The following is a 17,214-nucleotide window of genomic DNA, read 5'->3' as shown; positions in this document are numbered from 1 at the left end:
GCGTTTATTAGCCATCACCGATTGCCCTGGAGAAGGTGGTGGTGAGCCGCCTTCTTAAACCACTGCAATCCGTGCGGTGAAAGACAGTCTTGCATTTATATAGCGCCTTTCACGACCACCGGACATCTCATAGCGCTTTACAGACAATGAAGTAATTTTTTTTTATTTTTTTTTTTTATTTTTTTTTATAAAGTGTGTAGTCACTGTTGTAATGTCGGGAAACGCAGCAGCCAATTTGTGCACAGCAAGCTCCCACAAACAGCAATGTGATAATGACCAGATAATCTGTTTTTGTTATGTTGGTTGAGGGATAAATATTGGGCCCAGGACACCGGGGAGAACTCCCCTGCTCTTCTTCCAAATAGTGCCGTGGGATCTTTTATGTCCACCTGAGAGAGCAGACGGGGCCTCGGTTTAACATCTCATCCGAAAGACGTTTGGTGAAGGTGCTCCCAGTGCTGTTAGGGAGGGAGTTCCAGTTTTCTTTGACCCAGCGACGATGAAGGAACGGCCGATACGTGTCCTCAAGTCAGGATGGTGCATGACTTCGAGGGGAACTTGGAGGCGATTGCGTTCCCCATGCACCTGCTGCCCTTGTCCTTCTAGGTGGTGGAGGCCACAGGTTTGGGACGGGGGGGGACAGGAGTAAGCCACATCTTTCGCTCTATCTACTCCTGGGGGCTATGATAGTCAAGTCTTGGGACACCATCAGATGTGGGGTCAACCTTCTTTACAATGTTAACGGGGCATCAGCAGAGAAGTGCCATACACTGCTACCAACGGGACATTGCCAATGTTAAAAATAACAGTAATACGTGCTTACCCTGCTGTTGGCAGTTTTCAACCCCATGGGGCTGCAAGGTGAACAAATTCTTGTTCTGTTCCCGGTTTATTAACAGAAGACTGGGGGGAAAAGACAAAATTGTACATTAGAAAGTAACGCCAGCCAACGCGAAACAGCCGAAGGGGATAAACGTTAAATGAGCTTGTCGAGAATTGCTTGAATGGGTGTTTCTGTAAACGGTTAGCAATCCTCAGTCCCCAAGCCCATTGAAAATCGCACATTCAGCAAATCAATCTAACGCCACGGAATCTGCCACCTCCAGGCGGAAACATTAGATAATTAGCAATATTTAATACCTGGAGCAGAATTCAGTTGTTCGGCTGATCTATATACTGTACTGGGAGTGAATCCTATTCCCACTGGATAGAATTCCCAGCGGATCCAGCCCTCTCTATTGGTCCCACTACACTGAAATCCACAATGAATTCCTTCCCATTCATTCCCACCGGACAGAATTCCTAATGGATGAAATACTCTATCCACCACCCCCCGGATAAAATCCCCAGACTGAACCCCCCCCCCCCCAATCACTGCCCCCCCCCGTATAAAATCCCCAGACTGAACCCCCCCTCCATCACTACCCCCCGTATAAAATCCCCAGACTGAATCCCCCCCAATCACTGCCCCCCCGTATAAAATCCCCAGACTGAACCCCCCCGCCATCACTGCCCCCCCATATAAAATCCCCAGACTGACCCCCCCCCAATCACTGCCCCCCCGTATAAAATCCCCAGACTGAAAACCCCCTCCATCACTCCCCCCCATATAAAATCCCCAGACTGAACCCCCCCTCCATCACTACCCCCCGTATAAAATCCCCAGACTGAACCCCCCCTCCATCACTACCCCCCGTATAAAATCCCCAGACTGAACCCCCCCTCCATCACTCCCCCCCCGTATAAAATCCCCAGACTGAACCCCCCCTCCATCACTGCCCCCCCTGTATAAAATCCCCAGACTGAACCCCTCCTCCATCACTGCCCCCCCTGTATAAAATCCCCAGACTGAACCCCTCCTCCATCACTGCCCCCCCGTATAAAATCCCCAGACTGAACCCCTCCTCCATCACTCCCCCCCGTATAAAATCCCCAGACTGAACCCCCCCTCCATCACTCCCCCCCGTATAAAATCCCCAGACTGAACCCCTCCTCCATCACTGCCCCCCCCGTATAAAATCCCCAGACTGAACCCCCCCTCCATCACTACCCCCGTATAAAATCCCCAGACTGAACCCCTCCTCCATCACTGCCCCCCCGTATAAAATCCCCAGACTGAACCCCCCCTCCATCACTCCCCCCCGTATAAAATCCCCAGACTGAACCCCCCCTCCATCACTACCCCCCGTATAAAATCCCCAGACTGAACCCCCCCTCCATCACTCCCCCCCGTATAAAATCCCCAGACTGAACCCCTCCTCCATCACTGCCCCCCCGTATAAAATCCCCAGACTGAACCCCCCCTCCATCACTCCCCCCCGTATAAAATCCCCAGACTGAACCCCCCCTCCATCACTACCCCCCGTATAAAATCCCCAGACTGAACCCCCCCTCCATCACTCCCCCCCGTATAAAATCCCCAGACTGAACCCCTCCTCCATCACTGCCCCCCCGTATAAAATCCCCAGACTGAACCCCCCCTCCATCACTCCCCCCCGTATAAAATCCCCAGACTGAACCCCCCATCACTGCCCCCGTATAAAATCCCAAGACTGAACCCCCCCACTCCATCACTCCCCACCTGTATAAAATCTCTAAAGGACTGAACCTTTGAGTGGGACTAACTCTTTGAAAGAGCCAGCGCAGACTCGCTGGGCCGAATGGCCTCCTCCTATACTATTCTATGATTCTATGAGCCACGCACCATTTATTGTCTTGGCCCAGACACAGATACACGTTCCTCAGTTAGCTGATTTTAAAGGCCTGCGCTGTAGTCAATCCACTGGCAAATAACATCGACAGACATCTTACCTCAGGGATTTAATCGTTTCAGTGGAAACTCGCGAGCTTGTGCAGCAACATGTTAACAATGAATTGCTTGAATGGTGTAATAGTACGATGAATAATAAATAGGCTACTTTTATCCTAGTTTGTAGGGAATCTGATCCAAGTATGGAATGTCTTTGGAAACTTATTGACAAAACTTGGTGAAGGACCAAGGCTTAGAGTACAGGAAAAAGTAGGAGAGAAAAGATAAAAGAATTCAAGAAATAATGGTGAGGCAGCGACACCAAGCATGGGTTTTAAAGATTGTAGAAGGAAGTGAAGTTTAGGGGAGCAAGGAGTTTGAGTTCGGAGAGCCCAGGGAAATACGGTGTTTGAGAAGGTGTGATGAGTCTTAATTACAACACTGAGGATTCAGGAGTGAGAAGACAATGTGAGGTGGAACACTTGGAACTTAGGAACAGGAAAGTTCAGAGAAGCACTGATCACAGTAGTATCGATAAACTTGAGAGGGAGAGGAGGCGAGGGGGGGGGGGAGGGGAAGGGGGGCGGGGGAGGGAGGGGGCGAGGAAGAGGGGGCGGCGAGGAAGAGGGGGGGGCGAGGAAGAGGGGGGGGCGAGGAAGAGGGGGGGCGAGGAAGAGGGGGGGCGAGGAAGAGGGGGGGCGAGGAAGAGGGGGGGCGAGGAAGAGGGGGGGCGAGGAAGAGGGGGGGCGAGGAAGAGGGGGGGCGAGGAAGAGGGGGGGCGAGGAAGAGGGGGGGCGAGGAAGAGGGGGGGCGAGGAAGAGGGGGGCGAGGAAGAGGGGGGCGAGGAAGAGGGGGGCGAGGAAGAGGGGGGGCGAGGAAGGGGGGGGCGAGGAGGGGCGAGGAGGGGCGAGGAGGGGCGAGGAAGAGGGGGGGCGAGGAAGAGGGGGGGCGAGGAAGAGGGGGGGCGAGGAAGGGGGGGGCGAGGAAGAGGGGGGGCGAGGAAGAGGGGGGGCGAGGAAGAGGGGGGGCGAGGAAGAGGGGGGGCGAGGAAGAGGGGGGGCGAGGAAGAGGGGGGGCGAGGAAGAGGGGGGGCGAGGAAGAGGGGGGGCGAGGAAGAGGGGGGGCGAGGAAGAGGGGGGGCGAGGAAGAGGGGGGGCGAGGAAGAGGGGGGGGCGAGGAAGAGGGGGGGGCGAGGAAGAGGGGGGGCGAGGAAGAGGGGGGGGCGAGGAAGAGGGGGGGCGAGGAAGAGGGGGGGCGAGGAAGAGGGGGGCGAGGAAGAGGGGGGCGAGGAAGAGGGGGGCGAGGAAGAGGGGGGGCGAGGAAGAGGGGGGGCGAGGAAGAGGGGGGGCGAGGAAGAGGGGGGGCGAGGAAGAGGGGGGGCGAGGAAGAGGGGGGGCGAGGAAGAGGGGGGGCGAGGAAGAGGGGGGGCGAGGAAGAGGGGGGGCGAGGAAGAGGGGGGGCGAGGAAGAGGGGGGGCGAGGAAGAGGGGGGGGCGAGGAAGAGGGGGGGGCGAGGAAGAGGGGGGGCGAGGAAGAGGGGGGGCGAGGAAGAGGGGGGGCGAGGAAGAGGGGGGGCGAGGAAGAGGGGGGGCGAGGAAGAGGGGGGGCGAGGAAGAGGGGGGGCGAGGAAGAGGGGGGGCGAGGAAGAGGGGGGGCGAGGAAGAGGGGGGGCGAGGAAGAGGGGGGGCGAGGAAGAGGGGGGGCGAGGAAGAGGGGGGGCGAGGAAGAGGGGGGGCGAGGAAGAGGGGGGGCGAGGAAGAGGGGGGGCGAGGAAGAGGGGGGGCGAGGAAGAGGGGGGGCGAGGAAGAGGGGGGGCGAGGAAGAGGGGGGGCGAGGAAGAGGGGGGGCGAGGAAGAGGGGGGGGCGAGGAAGAGGGGGGGCGAGGAAGAGGGGGGGGCGAGGAAGAGGGGGGGGCGAGGAAGAGGGGGGGGCGAGGAAGAGGGGGGGGCGAGGAAGAGGGAGGGCGAGGAAGAGGGAGGGCGAGGAAGAGGGAGGGCGAGGAAGAGGGAGGGCGAGGAAGAGGGAGGGCGAGGAAGAGGGAGGGCGAGGAAGAGGGAGGGCGAGGAAGAGGGAGAGGGCGAGGAAGAGGGAGAGGGAGAGGAAGAGAGAGGGAGAGGAAGAGAGAGGGCGAGGAAGAGATCAATCCAGATCCTTTCTATTGAGGTGATTTCCCCTGTACATTCCCCAACTACAGAAATAGTATTCAGGACTTGGAGAAGCTCAGGCTTTGCAAAGAGTTATGAATTGTTGATGGACAAGGTGTTTGGGGCAGAAAAGAAACCCAAGTGACTTACATTTGCAGTGAAGGTGAAGTGGGAATTCCATTTGAGATCAGAAGAGCCAAGAATGTGAATCGGTGAAGGACTAGGATTGGGTGGTGCGCACACGGCCTGGAGGACGAGGAGTGCGGGCATTAGAGCTAAGAGATGGTAGCTCAGAGCTGGGCTTGAAGAGGTGAAGAGAATTCAGTAGGGAATCCATGACAGGCTGAAGTGTCCATGGCCTGCATGTCGCTTGTGGACTGAAGGGGCCTCAAGAGCTGGTTTGGTCTTTCTCATTCACAACTTACCCAAGAATGCTCGGGTGTAAGGGAGTGCACGCGGGGAAGGAGCGTTGATGTACCCTGAGACAGCTCTTTAAAGGTTCCAGTAGTGGGCTCCAGAATCTTTCGACTAACTGGAGGGGGAAAAAAGCAAACCCAAATCTAGTTAGGAGAATGCACTGTAAAAAAAAAGATGGAATTTGCATATTACTCTTCCAAATGTACAAGCCCAACCCCCTTTCCAATCACTCTCACTGGATACAAGTCCAACAGAATAGCTGACAACTCCTTTAAACATTTGCAAAAGGCTTAGCAAGAACAGCAGCAGAATAAATTACCGCTTAGGTACCGATTCATTGAAATCTGATAACAGTAAGTGATGATCAATGAGGTCACAGAAGTTCATGCCACAGGTTTGCTCGCTCGAAAATTGAACAGTGCTGAGCTAGAGATCAGTCAGGCCAGGCGCTGTGACATTGTGACTGGCCTTGGCGAGGGAGGGAGAGTGGGGGTGGGGGCGGGGGCGGGGTCGGGGGGAGGGGAAGAGGGAGGGAGAGCGAGCGGGCGGGGGGGAGAGCAGGCGGAGGGAGGGAGGGAGGGAGAGGGAGGGAGGGAGGGAGGGGGAGGGAGGGAGGGAGAGGGAGGGAGGGAGGGAGAGGGAGAGAGAGGGGGGAGGGAGAGAGAGAGGGGGGAGGGAGAGAGAGCGGGCGGAGGGAGGGAGGGAGGGGGAGGGAGAGATAGGGAGGAGGGAGAGAGAGAGGGGGGAGGGAGGGGGAGGGAGGGAGAGAGTGTGGCGGGGAAGGGAGAGAGCGGGCGGAGGGAGAGGGGGGAGGGAGAGCGGGTGGAGGGAGAGTGGGGGCGTAGGGGAGGGAGGGAGAGTGGGCGGAGGGAGGGAGAGAAAAAAAAAATCGGGCAGGTCTCCCGCTCATGATTGCTGTCCAGTAACTGCAGGATAGAAAGTGCACAGGAGTGAGAGGCGGGAACAGCTGCGATACCCTCCAACAGCAGCACAGCCGAGCCCCATCTCGCTCTACACTTACTGTCGGAGCGCACACGTCAACAACAACAGGTACAAAGAAGGGGAGGAACGTTGACTCACCTCTGTCTGAACTTGCTGTAAAGCGGGGGTTGGTCCACACAGCAGGCACACTTCCACACCAGGGACCAACTGGAAAGTCAGCAGCCTGTGGGGTACCTGGAGTAAGAGAGCCGAGGGGGATACTAAATGATTCTGTTCCCCAAACCTCTCCAGAAACACAAAGCTCAGTACTGTCAGAGACCGTCAGTGCCCATTGTTTATGCAAATATAATAAAAATGCTGCATCTAGCATGTGCTTGCAGGTCACGCCTGCAGATTTCTGTGTGGGCAAGTTTCCCATCGGCTCAATTAGAAAGAAAGACTTGTATTTCTATAGCGCCTTTCACGACCTCAGGACGTCCCAAAGCGGTTCACAGCCAACGAAGTACTTTTTTGAAATGTAGTCACTGTTGTAATGCAGGAAACACAACAGCCAATTTGCGCAGAGCAAGCTCCCACAAACAGCAATGTGATAATGGCCAGATAATTTTTTTTAGTGATGCTGGTTGAGGAATAAATATCGGCCCCAGGACACCAGGGGAGAACACCTCCTGCTCTTCTTCAAAATAGTGCTCGTGGGATCATTTACGTCCACCCGAGAGGGCAGACAGTTTATCCGAAAGACGGCACCTCCGACTGTGCAGCGCTCCCTCAGCACTGCACTGGGAGTGTCAGCCTAGATTGTTGCGCTCAGGTCTCTGGAGTGGGACTATGATCCCACAATCTTCTGACTCAGAGGCGAGAGTGCGGCTCACTGAGCCACGGCTGCCGCTGCCCGTGGTTAGTTCATCAACATAACATTTTTCTATACAAGATGGCGACAGATGAGAGTGAACCCCCTCCATCTAGCGGCCAGAGCCTATCCTACATCGTGACAGTTGACATGACAAAACTTAAATGGGAAATGTTGACATAGCACTTTGTTAACAGTAAGTGTTGACATAGAAAAATAGGTGCAGGAGTCGGCCATTCGAGCCTGCTCCGCCATTCAATATGATCATGGCTGATCCTCTATCTCAATACCATATTCCCCCTCTCTCCCCATACCCCTTGATGTCCTTTGTGTCTAGAAATCTATCTATCTCCTTCTTCAATATATTCAGTGACTTGGCCTCCACAGCCTTCTGTGGTAGAGAATTCCACAGGTTCACCACCCTCTGAGTGAAGAAATTTCTCCTCATCAGTCCTAAATGTCCTACCCCGTATCCTGAGACTGTGACCCCTCGTTCTCGATCCCCCCCCCCCCCAGCCAGGGGAAACATCCTCCCTGCATCCAGTCTGTCTAGCCCTGTCAGAATTTTATACGTTTCAATGAGATCCCCTCTCAATCTTCTAAACTCTAGTAAATACAGGCCTACTCGACCCAACCTTCCCTCATACGACAGTCCTGCCATCCCAGGAATCAGTCTGGGGAACCTTCGCTGCACTCCCTCTATGGCAAGTTATCCTTTCTTAGGTAAGGAGACCAAAACTGCACACAGTACTCCAGGGGTGGTCTCACCAAGGCCCTGTACAACTGTAGTAAGACATCCTAGCTCCTGTACTCAAATCCTCTTGCAATGAAGGCCAACATACCATTTGCCTTCCTCACTGCTTGCTGCACCTGCATGTTTGCTTTCAGTGACTGGTGTACAAGGACCCCCAGGTCCCTCTGTACATCAACATTTCCCAATCTATCACCATTTAAATAGTACTCTGCCTTTCTGACTGAAGTGGATAACTTCACATTTATCCACGTTATACTGCGAGCGTGACCTAAAATCGTGACAACAGGAAGTAAGGTTTGTGCACAGGTAGTGTGTCACCCAACACACGGATGGTTATCAACTACTCACCGTAGGGCTGCCATGCGGCAGATAGATGGGGTAGTCGCGCGACGAGCTGGGGGCCAGGGACCCCACCAGCCATGCCAACAGCATTACCTCCTGGGCTGCCAGCCGCCACCACTTTTCTGTTGCCACGACGACTTTGCCCATTACCATGAGGCACCCAAAGTTACTCTCAGCTGCACCAACAAACACATCCAGTGCCTCCTGAAGCAAGACCAGAGACAAGAACCGGTTTTACATTTAGAACAGCAGACAATTTGCTTAAGGGGGCCGATACCCGAGGTTACATTCCGGCTCGGAGCTCAGGGACACTGCCGAGGTGAGTGCGCGGGGAGCTCTTGATCATTTTTCATCGTGGAGACCTGGTGGGTTTGAATTCAGCCCAGACGGAGCAGATGAAATTCCTTTGACAACTGTAAGGAACTAAACGAGCTTGGGCCTCAACTCCGTTTCCGAGCAGGTTTTCCCTCAGTACCGTACATACCTGGCTCCCATTAAGCATCATCTGCCCATCTCATGCAGGAGTGTCCAGATAATGGCTGACACATTAAGGACTGCTCATGTCAAATTGCAGTTAAATGATATTGTTGGGAGGTGAGTGGGGGGCAGGTTGCAATGTAGAGGGAGACTTTCCATCTAACACTGCCTTAGCTGATCTTGGCGTGCTTGATGGGGCAGTAGAGAGGAGCTATACTGTGCATCTTGCCCGTATTGCACCGGAGCTGGGATTGTTTGACAGGACAGTGTAGAGGGAGCTCTAGCCCATGCTGTAACTGATCTGGGAGTGCTGACAATGTGCCCAATAGAGTAGTAAAACAAGGTTCCATTCATTCTTCATCTGTGCTTCAGCCCACCCGCTTTTTACTCCTGTAACGTGCTTTGAAATGTCCCTTCGCAAATAATGGGTTTGTTGGAAATTTAAATTGTGGTTGATTTACCAGAATGATACCTGGACTCCAAGGGTTAAGTTACGAGGAGAGATTACACAAACTAGGATTGTATTCCCTGGAATTGAGAAGGTTAAGGGGTGATTTGATAGAAGTTTTCAAGATATTAAGGGGAACAGATAGGGTAGATAGAGAGAAACTATTTCCGCTGGTTGGGGAGTCTAGGACTGGGGGGCACAGTCTAGAAATTAGAGCCAGACCTTTCAGGAGTGAAGTTAGGAAACACTTTTGCACGCAAACAGTGGTAGAAGTTTGGAACTCTCTTCCGCAAACGGCAATTGATGCTCGATCAATTGTTCATTTTAAATCCGAGATTGATAGATTTTTGTTAACCAAAGGTATTAAGGGATATGGGGCAAAGGCGGGTGTATGGAGTTAGGTCACAGACCAGCCATGATTACACTGAATGGCGGAACAGGCTCGAGGGGCTGAAGGGCCTCCTCCTGTTCCCTATCTTTCCCAACCGAGCCACCGAGGTGATTCACCACCAGTTGCACGACCCTCGGAGCGGCAGTCCTTCACCATTCCAGCAAGCATGGTTCCGCCAGACACCCGTGCCACCACTGACCTGCAGTATCTCGGCGTCTGGAGACGCGACACAATCCACGCACTGCGTCAGGTCTCCGATCCAATCCGAGGCAGCCAGGAAGCTGTCAATCAGCTTGTAGCAGGCCTAGGGAAATAGCAAGAGAATTCTCAACTCAGACGCATAATAAAAGGAATCTAGTCCTCAAAGCCTATTCATTCAGCAGTATTAGCAAGCAGGCTCATAGATTGTAACCGAATATTACAATGAGAATCTAGTACTAAAAGTATTAAGTTCAAGTTGAGTTGAAGTTCAAGTTGAGCACAGGAGGCGGCCATTCGGCCCATCGAGTCCGTGCCGGCTCTCTGTAGAGCAATCCAGTCAGTCCCATTCCCCCGCTCTATCCCCGTAGCCCTGCAAGTTTATTTCCCTCCAGTGCCTATCCAGTCTCCCCTTGAAAACATTGAGTGTCTCCGCTTCCACCACTTCCGTCGGCAGCGAGTTCCAGGTCCTCACCACTCGCTGCGTAAAAAAGTTTTTCCTCACATCCCCCCTGTATCTCTTGCCCAAAACCTTAAATCTGTGTCCCCTAATAAGATTGTGAAGGGGTTGGATCGGGTGGATGCGGGGAGGATGTTCCCGATGATGGGTGAAACTAGAACTAGGGGGCATAGTCTTAGAATAAGGGGCTGCTCTTTCAAAACTGAGATGAGGAGGAACTACTTCACTCAGAGGGTGGTAGGTCCATGGAATATGCTGCCCCAAAAAGCTGTCGAAGCTACATCATTACATAAATTTAAAACAGAAATAGACAGTTTCCTAGAAGTAAAGGGAATTAAGGGTTACGGGGAGCGGGCAGGAATTTGGACATGAGTCTAGGTTCGGATCGGACATGGCCCTGTGGGTAGCGGAGCGGGCCCAGGGGCCGTGTAGCCTGATCCTGCTCCTATTTCGTGTGTCTAGTCTAATTCTGTTAGATTCAGGAGATGGTTCTGTGATAGTGGATTGGCGGTTAGGATCAGATCAGCCATGATCTTATTGAATGGCGGAGCAGGCTCGAGGGGCCGATTGGCCTACTCCTGCTCCTAGTTCTTATGTTCTTATGTTCTTACTCCTTGTACCATCAACTAGTGGGAACAGCCTTTCCCTGTCTAGCCTATCCAAACCCGTCATAATCTTGTACACCTCGATCAAATCACCCCTCAACCTCCTTTGCTCTAATGAAAACAAATCCAGCTTCTCCAACCTGTCCTTGTAGCTAAGATCCCCCACCCCCGGAACCATTCTGGTAAATCTCCTCTGCACCCTCTCAAGGGCCTTCACATCCTTCCTAAAGTGTGGTGACCAGAACTGGACACAAGCACATTCCTTTAAGTAGCTGCCTGCAATGTTGCCAAGAAATTGTATTACACTGATCCAATTGGACTGCTGGAGCCACGTGGCCCATTCCTACTCGATTGGTCGGTGGGACTCACATGCCTTTGTTGTACTTCCAGCCATCTGTGGGAACCACTCGACAGAGGGGGACTCACCAGATTGCGACATTCCAGGAGTTAAAGGGCAGCGATCAGGAGCTGGAACCCTGGCTAACGCACGGCAAGGTCCCACAGACAGCGATGTGATAAATGACTGTTTTAGCGACGTTAGCTGAGGGATAAGCGGTGACCAGGACACCGGGGAGAACGCCCCGGCTCTTCTTCCAAATAGTGCCACGGGATCTTTTACATCCACCTGAGGGGGCAGACGGGGCCTCGGCTTAACATCTCAAAAGAGAAAAATTTGCATTTCTGTAGCGCCTTTCATGACCTCAAGACGTCCCAAAGCGCTTCACAGCCAATGAAGTACTTTTGAAGTGTAGTCACTGTTGTAATGTAGGAAATGAGGCAGCCAATTTGCACACAGCAAGCTCCCACAATCAGCAATGTGATAATGACCAGATCATCTATATTTTGGTGATGTTGGTTGAGGGATAAATATTGGCCAGGACACCAGGGATAAAGCCCCTGCTCTTCTTCGAAATAGTGCCGTGGGATCTTTTATGTTCACCGGAGAGAGCAGACGAGGCCTCAGTTTTAACATCTCATCTGAAAGACGGCTCCTCCGACAGTGCAGCACTCCCTCAGTACTGCCCCTCCCACAGTGCGGCGCTCCCTCAGTACTGCCCCTCCGACAGTGCAGCACTCCCTCAGTACTGCCCCTCCGACAGTGCAGTGCTCCCCTCAGTACTGCCCCTCCGACAGTGCAGCACTCCCTCAGTACTGCCCCTCCGACAGTGCGGCGCTCCCTCAGTACTGCCCCTCCGACAGTGCGGCGCTCCCTCAGTACTGCCCCTCCGACAGTGCAGCCCTCCCTCAGTACTGCCCCTCCGACAGTGCGGCGCTCTTCTCAGTACTGCCCCTCCGACAGTGCAGCCCTCCCTCAGCACTGCACTGGGGAGTGTCAGCCTAGATTTGTGTTCAAGTCTCTGGAGTGGGTCTTGAACCCACAACCTTGTGACTCAGAGGCGAGGGTGCGACCCACTGAGCCAACAATGTGTCTTATCATTCCACTATCTCACTCACCCGAAGTTCCCGCTTCAATCGCTCCACATTCTTGAGGTTCACCAGGTCGTCCAAGCCAATCACCAGCACCTTCCGAAATCAGGAGCACATGGTTAGGGTGAATCAGAGCCAGTGAGTAACCCTTCACAGTCTGCCAGGGATTCCCTGTGCAGTTGTAGCTCAGACAGTGCAGCACTCCCTCAGCGTTGCACTGAACAGTCAGCCTAGATTTTGTGCTCAAGTCCTGGAGTGGGAGTTAGGAACAGGAGGAGGCCATTCAACCTCTCGACCCAATCAATTAGATCATGTCTGATCGACACCTTAACTCCATTTACCCTTCGCTCCATATCCCTTGATACCCTTACTCAACAAAAATCGATCGATCTCAATCTTGAAAGCCCCAATTACCGCATCCCCAGCCTTTTGAGTTCCAGATTTCCACTTCCCTTTGTATGAAAAAGAGCTTCCTGATATCACTCCTGAGTGACTTAGCTCTAACTTTAAGATTACATTCCCATGGTCTAGATTCCCCATCTAGGAGGAAATAGCTTCTCCGTATCTACCCTAGCAAATCCTTTTAACATTTTAAACACTTGCATTTACACAGCGGCTTTAACATAGTCCCAAGGTGCTTCACGGGAGCGTCATCAAACAAAATTTGACACATCAGGATATTAGGACAGGTGAGGTTTTAAGGAGTGTCTTAAAGGAGAGAGTGGCGGAGAGGTTCAAGGAGGGAATTCCAGAACTTGGGGCTGGTGGGGCGAAGTGGGGAATGCACAAGAGGCCAGAATTGGAAGACTGCAGAGTTCTCGGAGAGTTGTTATAGAAGCTTTCAGCACAGCGGGGGCCATTCGACCAGCCGTGTCTGTGCCGGCTCTTTGAAAGAGCTGTCCAATTTAGTCTCACACCCCCGGCTCTTTCCCATAACCCTGCAAATGAGTCCTCTTCAAGCACACGTCCCGTTGCCTTTCGAAAGTTCCTATGGAATCTGCTTCCACCGCCCTTTCAGGTAGTGCGTTCCACATCACAACAACCCTCTGTGTGAAGAAATTTCTCTTCCTTTCCCCTCTAGTTCTTATGCCAATTATTTTAGATCTATGACATCCGGTTGCCCACCCACTTGCCAGAGGAAACAGCTTCTCCCAATTTGCTCCATCAAAACCCCCTCATAATTTTATTGAAGTTTCTCTGCTCGAAGCGGAACAATCCCAGCTTCTCCAGTCTCTCTACATAACGGAAGTTCCTCTTCCCTGGTATCATCCTGGTAAACCACCTCGGCACCCTCTCCAAGGCCTCGACATCCTTCCTACAGTGTGGGGCCCAGAATTGTTCACAATACTCCAGCTGAGGCCTAACCAGTGATTCCTTGTTTTTGTACACAATGGGCTGGATTTTGTCAATGGGGACGTGATGGAGGCGGGACTCCCACTTTTTGGGTTGTAGTCCCACCTCCATCGATTTGTGGCCAACCCACGTGATTTTCCCTTGATTGACCTTGTTGAGGCCGCCCAGCGGGCTCAGCAGGCCAATTAAGGGACACCCGGTTACAGGTGACGTCAGGGATTGACATTTCATCTGTCAAGAGCTTTTGACAGATGAAATATCAGCATTTGACAGCTCTGTGAAGCTGTCAAACACTGACAATCTGACTTCTAACTTGAGTCCTTCTCCACAGACACAGTTAGAAATCTCTCCAGAACAGAAAGCAGAAGGCTGCAACTTTTGACAGCTCGCAGCCATTCTGCTTTCTGTGCCGGTGAGATGAGGGACTCCCGAGACCTGAAGGAAGGAAGCCTGCATTAGTAAGTAAAGGTAAGTAAAACTTATTTAAACACTTTACACAAACCAAACACACTTACCTCTGCACTCATGCGCCCATCACTCACCTGAACACCGGACATCTCGACCCCTCCAAGCCCTTCAGCCCGATGGTCCGCCTCGCTAACTTGGCGTGGTTTGGAGCTGTCGGGCAGCCCACACTTCAGGGATAAAAATAGGGATTAGACCTGTTAACAGGCAGTTAATTGGCACTAATCCCCTTCCCATCTGGGGGAGGCGGCTCCCAGCACAGGTTGGGTACCCGCCTCCTGGGAAACAGGCATGGAGGCGGGTTGGGGGCGGGAAGGGTTCGTGCCCCCCGATTCTGCAATTTTCCCCCCACTCCCGCCTCCACAGGGCTTGGAAATTCGAGCCCAATGTCCCTATTTACAAAGACAAGTCCAGGAAACTTTGTGTTATCCGGAGGCGAACTGTCCGGCGAGCTCGAGCCACCGGCAAAAATCAGGAGCCGTTTTTTATTCTTTTTGTTTCTTTTCTTTGCTTTTTTTGAACAGTCAAGCTCTGCAACGTCTGTAGCTAAGCAACAGCTTCAGCTAGAGACGCTACAGAGACGCTTGCCGACTGTTTAGAGGCTGTTGCTAAGCAACAGGGTTTGTTGATTCATACGGAGATGAAAATCTCCGTATGTTTCAACATTAGCTCTGGAGTGTACGGCAGTAGCTCGGTCCCGTCGGTGCCGGATAGCACAAAGTTTCCTGTATCCCATACACTTTCTTAACTGCCTTATCAACTTGCCCTGCCACCGTCAAGGATTTGGGAATATGCACCCCCAGGTCCCCCTGCTCTTGCAAACCCTTCAGAATAGTACCATTTAGATTATAAAAACAGAAAATGCTGGAAACACTCAGCAGGTCAGGCAGCATCTGTGGAGAGAGAAACAGAGTTAACGTTTCAGGTTGATGACCTACAATTAGAACTGTTCTGACGAAGGGTCATCGACCTGAAACGTTAACTCTGTTTCTCTCTCCACAGATGCTGCCTGGCCTGCTGAGTGTTTCCAGCATTTTCTGCTCAGATTTCAGATTTCCAGCATCCGCAGTATTTTCGGTTTTGTACCATTTAGATTATGTTGCCTCTCCATGTTGTAGGGCTGGAGCAGGTTGCAGTGATAGGGAGGGGAGAAGCCATGGAGGGATTTGAACACGAGGATGAGAATTCCAAATGATCAGGGAGAGAACTGGGCCAAAAAAAATACAATTATTATGCTGGTAGTCACAGCAGCCACCCATATCTCGTGCCGAGCAGCCCATACGTCAAATATTATTTTCTGTTTATATTTGGCCTTTAACTGAGTGAAAGTTGTTCGTGGTGTGGAACAGACCACTTTCTATTTCCAGCATCTGGCGTTGGCATCAAGGAACTCGCAGGCGAGTCCGAACAAGCCACCTCTGTCCCAAACTTGAAAGACTTGCCTTTACTTGGGATGATATCACGCCTTTCACGACCTCAGGACGTCCTAAAGCGCTTTACAGCCAATAAAGTATTTTTGAAGTGTCATCACTGTTGTAATGTAGGAAATGCAGCAGCCAATTTGCGCACAGCAAGCTCCCACAAACAACGATGTGATAATGGCCAGATAATCTGTTTTAGTGATGCTGGTCGAGGGATAAATATTGGCCCCAGGACACCGGGGAGAACTCCCTCTGCTCTTCTTCCAAATAGTGCCATGGGATCTTTGCAAGGGGAGGCGGGGCCTCGGTTTAACATCTCATCTGAAATATGGCACCTCCGACAGTGCGGCGCTCCCTCAGTACTGCCCCTCCGACAGTGCGGCACTCCCTCAGTACTGCCCCTCCGACAGTGCAGCGCTCCCTCAGTACTGCCCCTCCGACAGTGCGGCGCTCCCTCAGTACTGCCCCTCCGACAGTACGGCTCTCCCTCAGTACTGCCCCTCCGACAGTGCAGCACTCCCTCAGTACTGCCCCTCCGACAGTGCGGCACTCCCTCAGTACTGCGCTCCCTCAGTACTGCCCCTCTGACAGTGCGGTGCTCCCTCAGTACTGCCCCTCTGACAGTGCGGCTCTCCCTCAGTACTGCCCCTCCGACAGTGCGGCGCTCCCTCAGTACTGCCCCTCCGACAGTGCGGCGCTCCCTCAGTACTGCCCCTCCGACAGTGCGGCACTCCCTCAGTACTGCCGCTCCGACAATGCGGCACTCCCTCAGTGCGGCGCTCCCTCAGTACTGCCCATCCGACAGTGCGGCTCTCCCTCAGTACTGCCCCTCCGACAGTGCGGCGCTCCCTCAGTACTGCCCCTCCGACAGTGCGGCGCTCCCTCAGTACTGCCACTCCGACAGTGCGGCACTCCCTCAGTACTGCCCCTCCGACAATGCGGCACTCCCTCAGTGCGGCGATCCCTCAGCGCGGCGCTCCCTCAGCACTGCCCGTCCGACAGTACGGCTGTCCCTCAGTACTGCCCCTCCGACAGTGCAGCACTCCCTCAGTACTGCCCCTCCGACAGTGCAGCACTCCCTCAGTACTGCCCCTCCGACAGTGCAGCACTCCCTCAGTACTGCCCCTCCGACAGTGCAGCACTCCCTCAGTACTACACTGGGAGTGTCAGCCTGGATTTTTATATTCCAAGTCTTTGGAGTGGGGATGTGAACCCACAACCTTCTGACTCAGAGGCGAGTGTGCTACCCACTGAGCCACGGCTGGCAGGAGCAGCCATAACCGCACCGGTGCGGCAATTCTCCCGTTTCCCACACTGACCTTCCTTTGGCTTCAGGAGACAGTGCTGGGCTGATGACACAAATCTGCCGGCAGGAAGCCGGCACCGAACAGGCCAGAAAGACCAGAAGGTCCTGCCCGCTGCTGATTGTGACAGCTGAAACCTTTATATATGTGCCTTTTAAAAACGCTGCCAATCTGAATAGGACGTCACTCTGCAGACTCACCATGGCACTGAATACGTTGTCCAACAGGCGGCTGAGGTAAAGGTCACTTGCATCTTCCTCAGAGGTCATGACGATGAGTGTGATGCTGCGTAACCATGGAAACAAGCTGTTAGCACAGTAAGGACTACATCTTCCAGGCATATTTTTTGGCACCAGCGCAGCTACACGGAGGGGCTGCTAATGTGTCTGGAATACAGACGTTGAGTGCTGTGCAAAAAAAAATTACATTGCTTTAATTTCCTGTGTTCTTACAAATGTTCCCTTTCT

The 17,214-nt window shown here is 53.2% G+C and overlaps 2 protein-coding genes across 9 annotated transcripts in view; one reads left to right on the top strand and one right to left on the bottom strand.

Moving 5' to 3' along the window:
- The window catches only part of fuz (fuzzy planar cell polarity protein), a 30,613-nt gene that overhangs the window by 3,708 nt on the left and 9,691 nt on the right, over window positions 1-17,214 (bottom strand). For 5 of the 8 annotated variants that reach the window (XM_085969858.1, XM_085969860.1, XM_085969859.1 and 2 more), the window contains 8 exons: window positions 16,948-17,032; window positions 14,100-14,192; window positions 12,232-12,300; window positions 9,713-9,817; window positions 8,204-8,401; window positions 6,390-6,485; window positions 5,318-5,424; window positions 824-903 (listed from right to left, as the gene is read on the bottom strand). In XM_085969858.1, coding sequence (XP_085825984.1) covers window positions 824-903; window positions 5,318-5,424; window positions 6,390-6,485; window positions 8,204-8,401; window positions 9,713-9,817; window positions 12,232-12,300; window positions 14,100-14,192; window positions 16,948-17,032 — 833 coding nt within the window. The remainder of the gene's footprint in view (window positions 1-823; window positions 904-5,317; window positions 5,425-6,389; window positions 6,486-8,203; window positions 8,402-9,712; window positions 9,818-12,231; window positions 12,301-14,099; window positions 14,193-16,947; window positions 17,033-17,214) is intronic. The other 3 variants (XM_085969862.1, XM_085969856.1, XM_085969855.1) reach the window with 3 other exon arrangements.
- Window positions 1-17,214, top strand: part of ap2a1 (adaptor related protein complex 2 subunit alpha 1) — a 99,070-nt gene that overhangs the window by 80,003 nt on the left and 1,853 nt on the right. The window lies entirely within an intron of this gene.

Source organism: Somniosus microcephalus, chromosome 28 (genome assembly GCF_052327205.1).
Source record: "Somniosus microcephalus isolate GS21.2 chromosome 28, FLI_Smic_1.0, whole genome shotgun sequence".
In the NCBI taxonomy this organism is placed as follows: Eukaryota; Metazoa; Chordata; class Chondrichthyes; order Squaliformes; family Somniosidae; genus Somniosus; species Somniosus microcephalus.
This window is presented reverse-complemented; position numbering and strand designations above follow the sequence as displayed.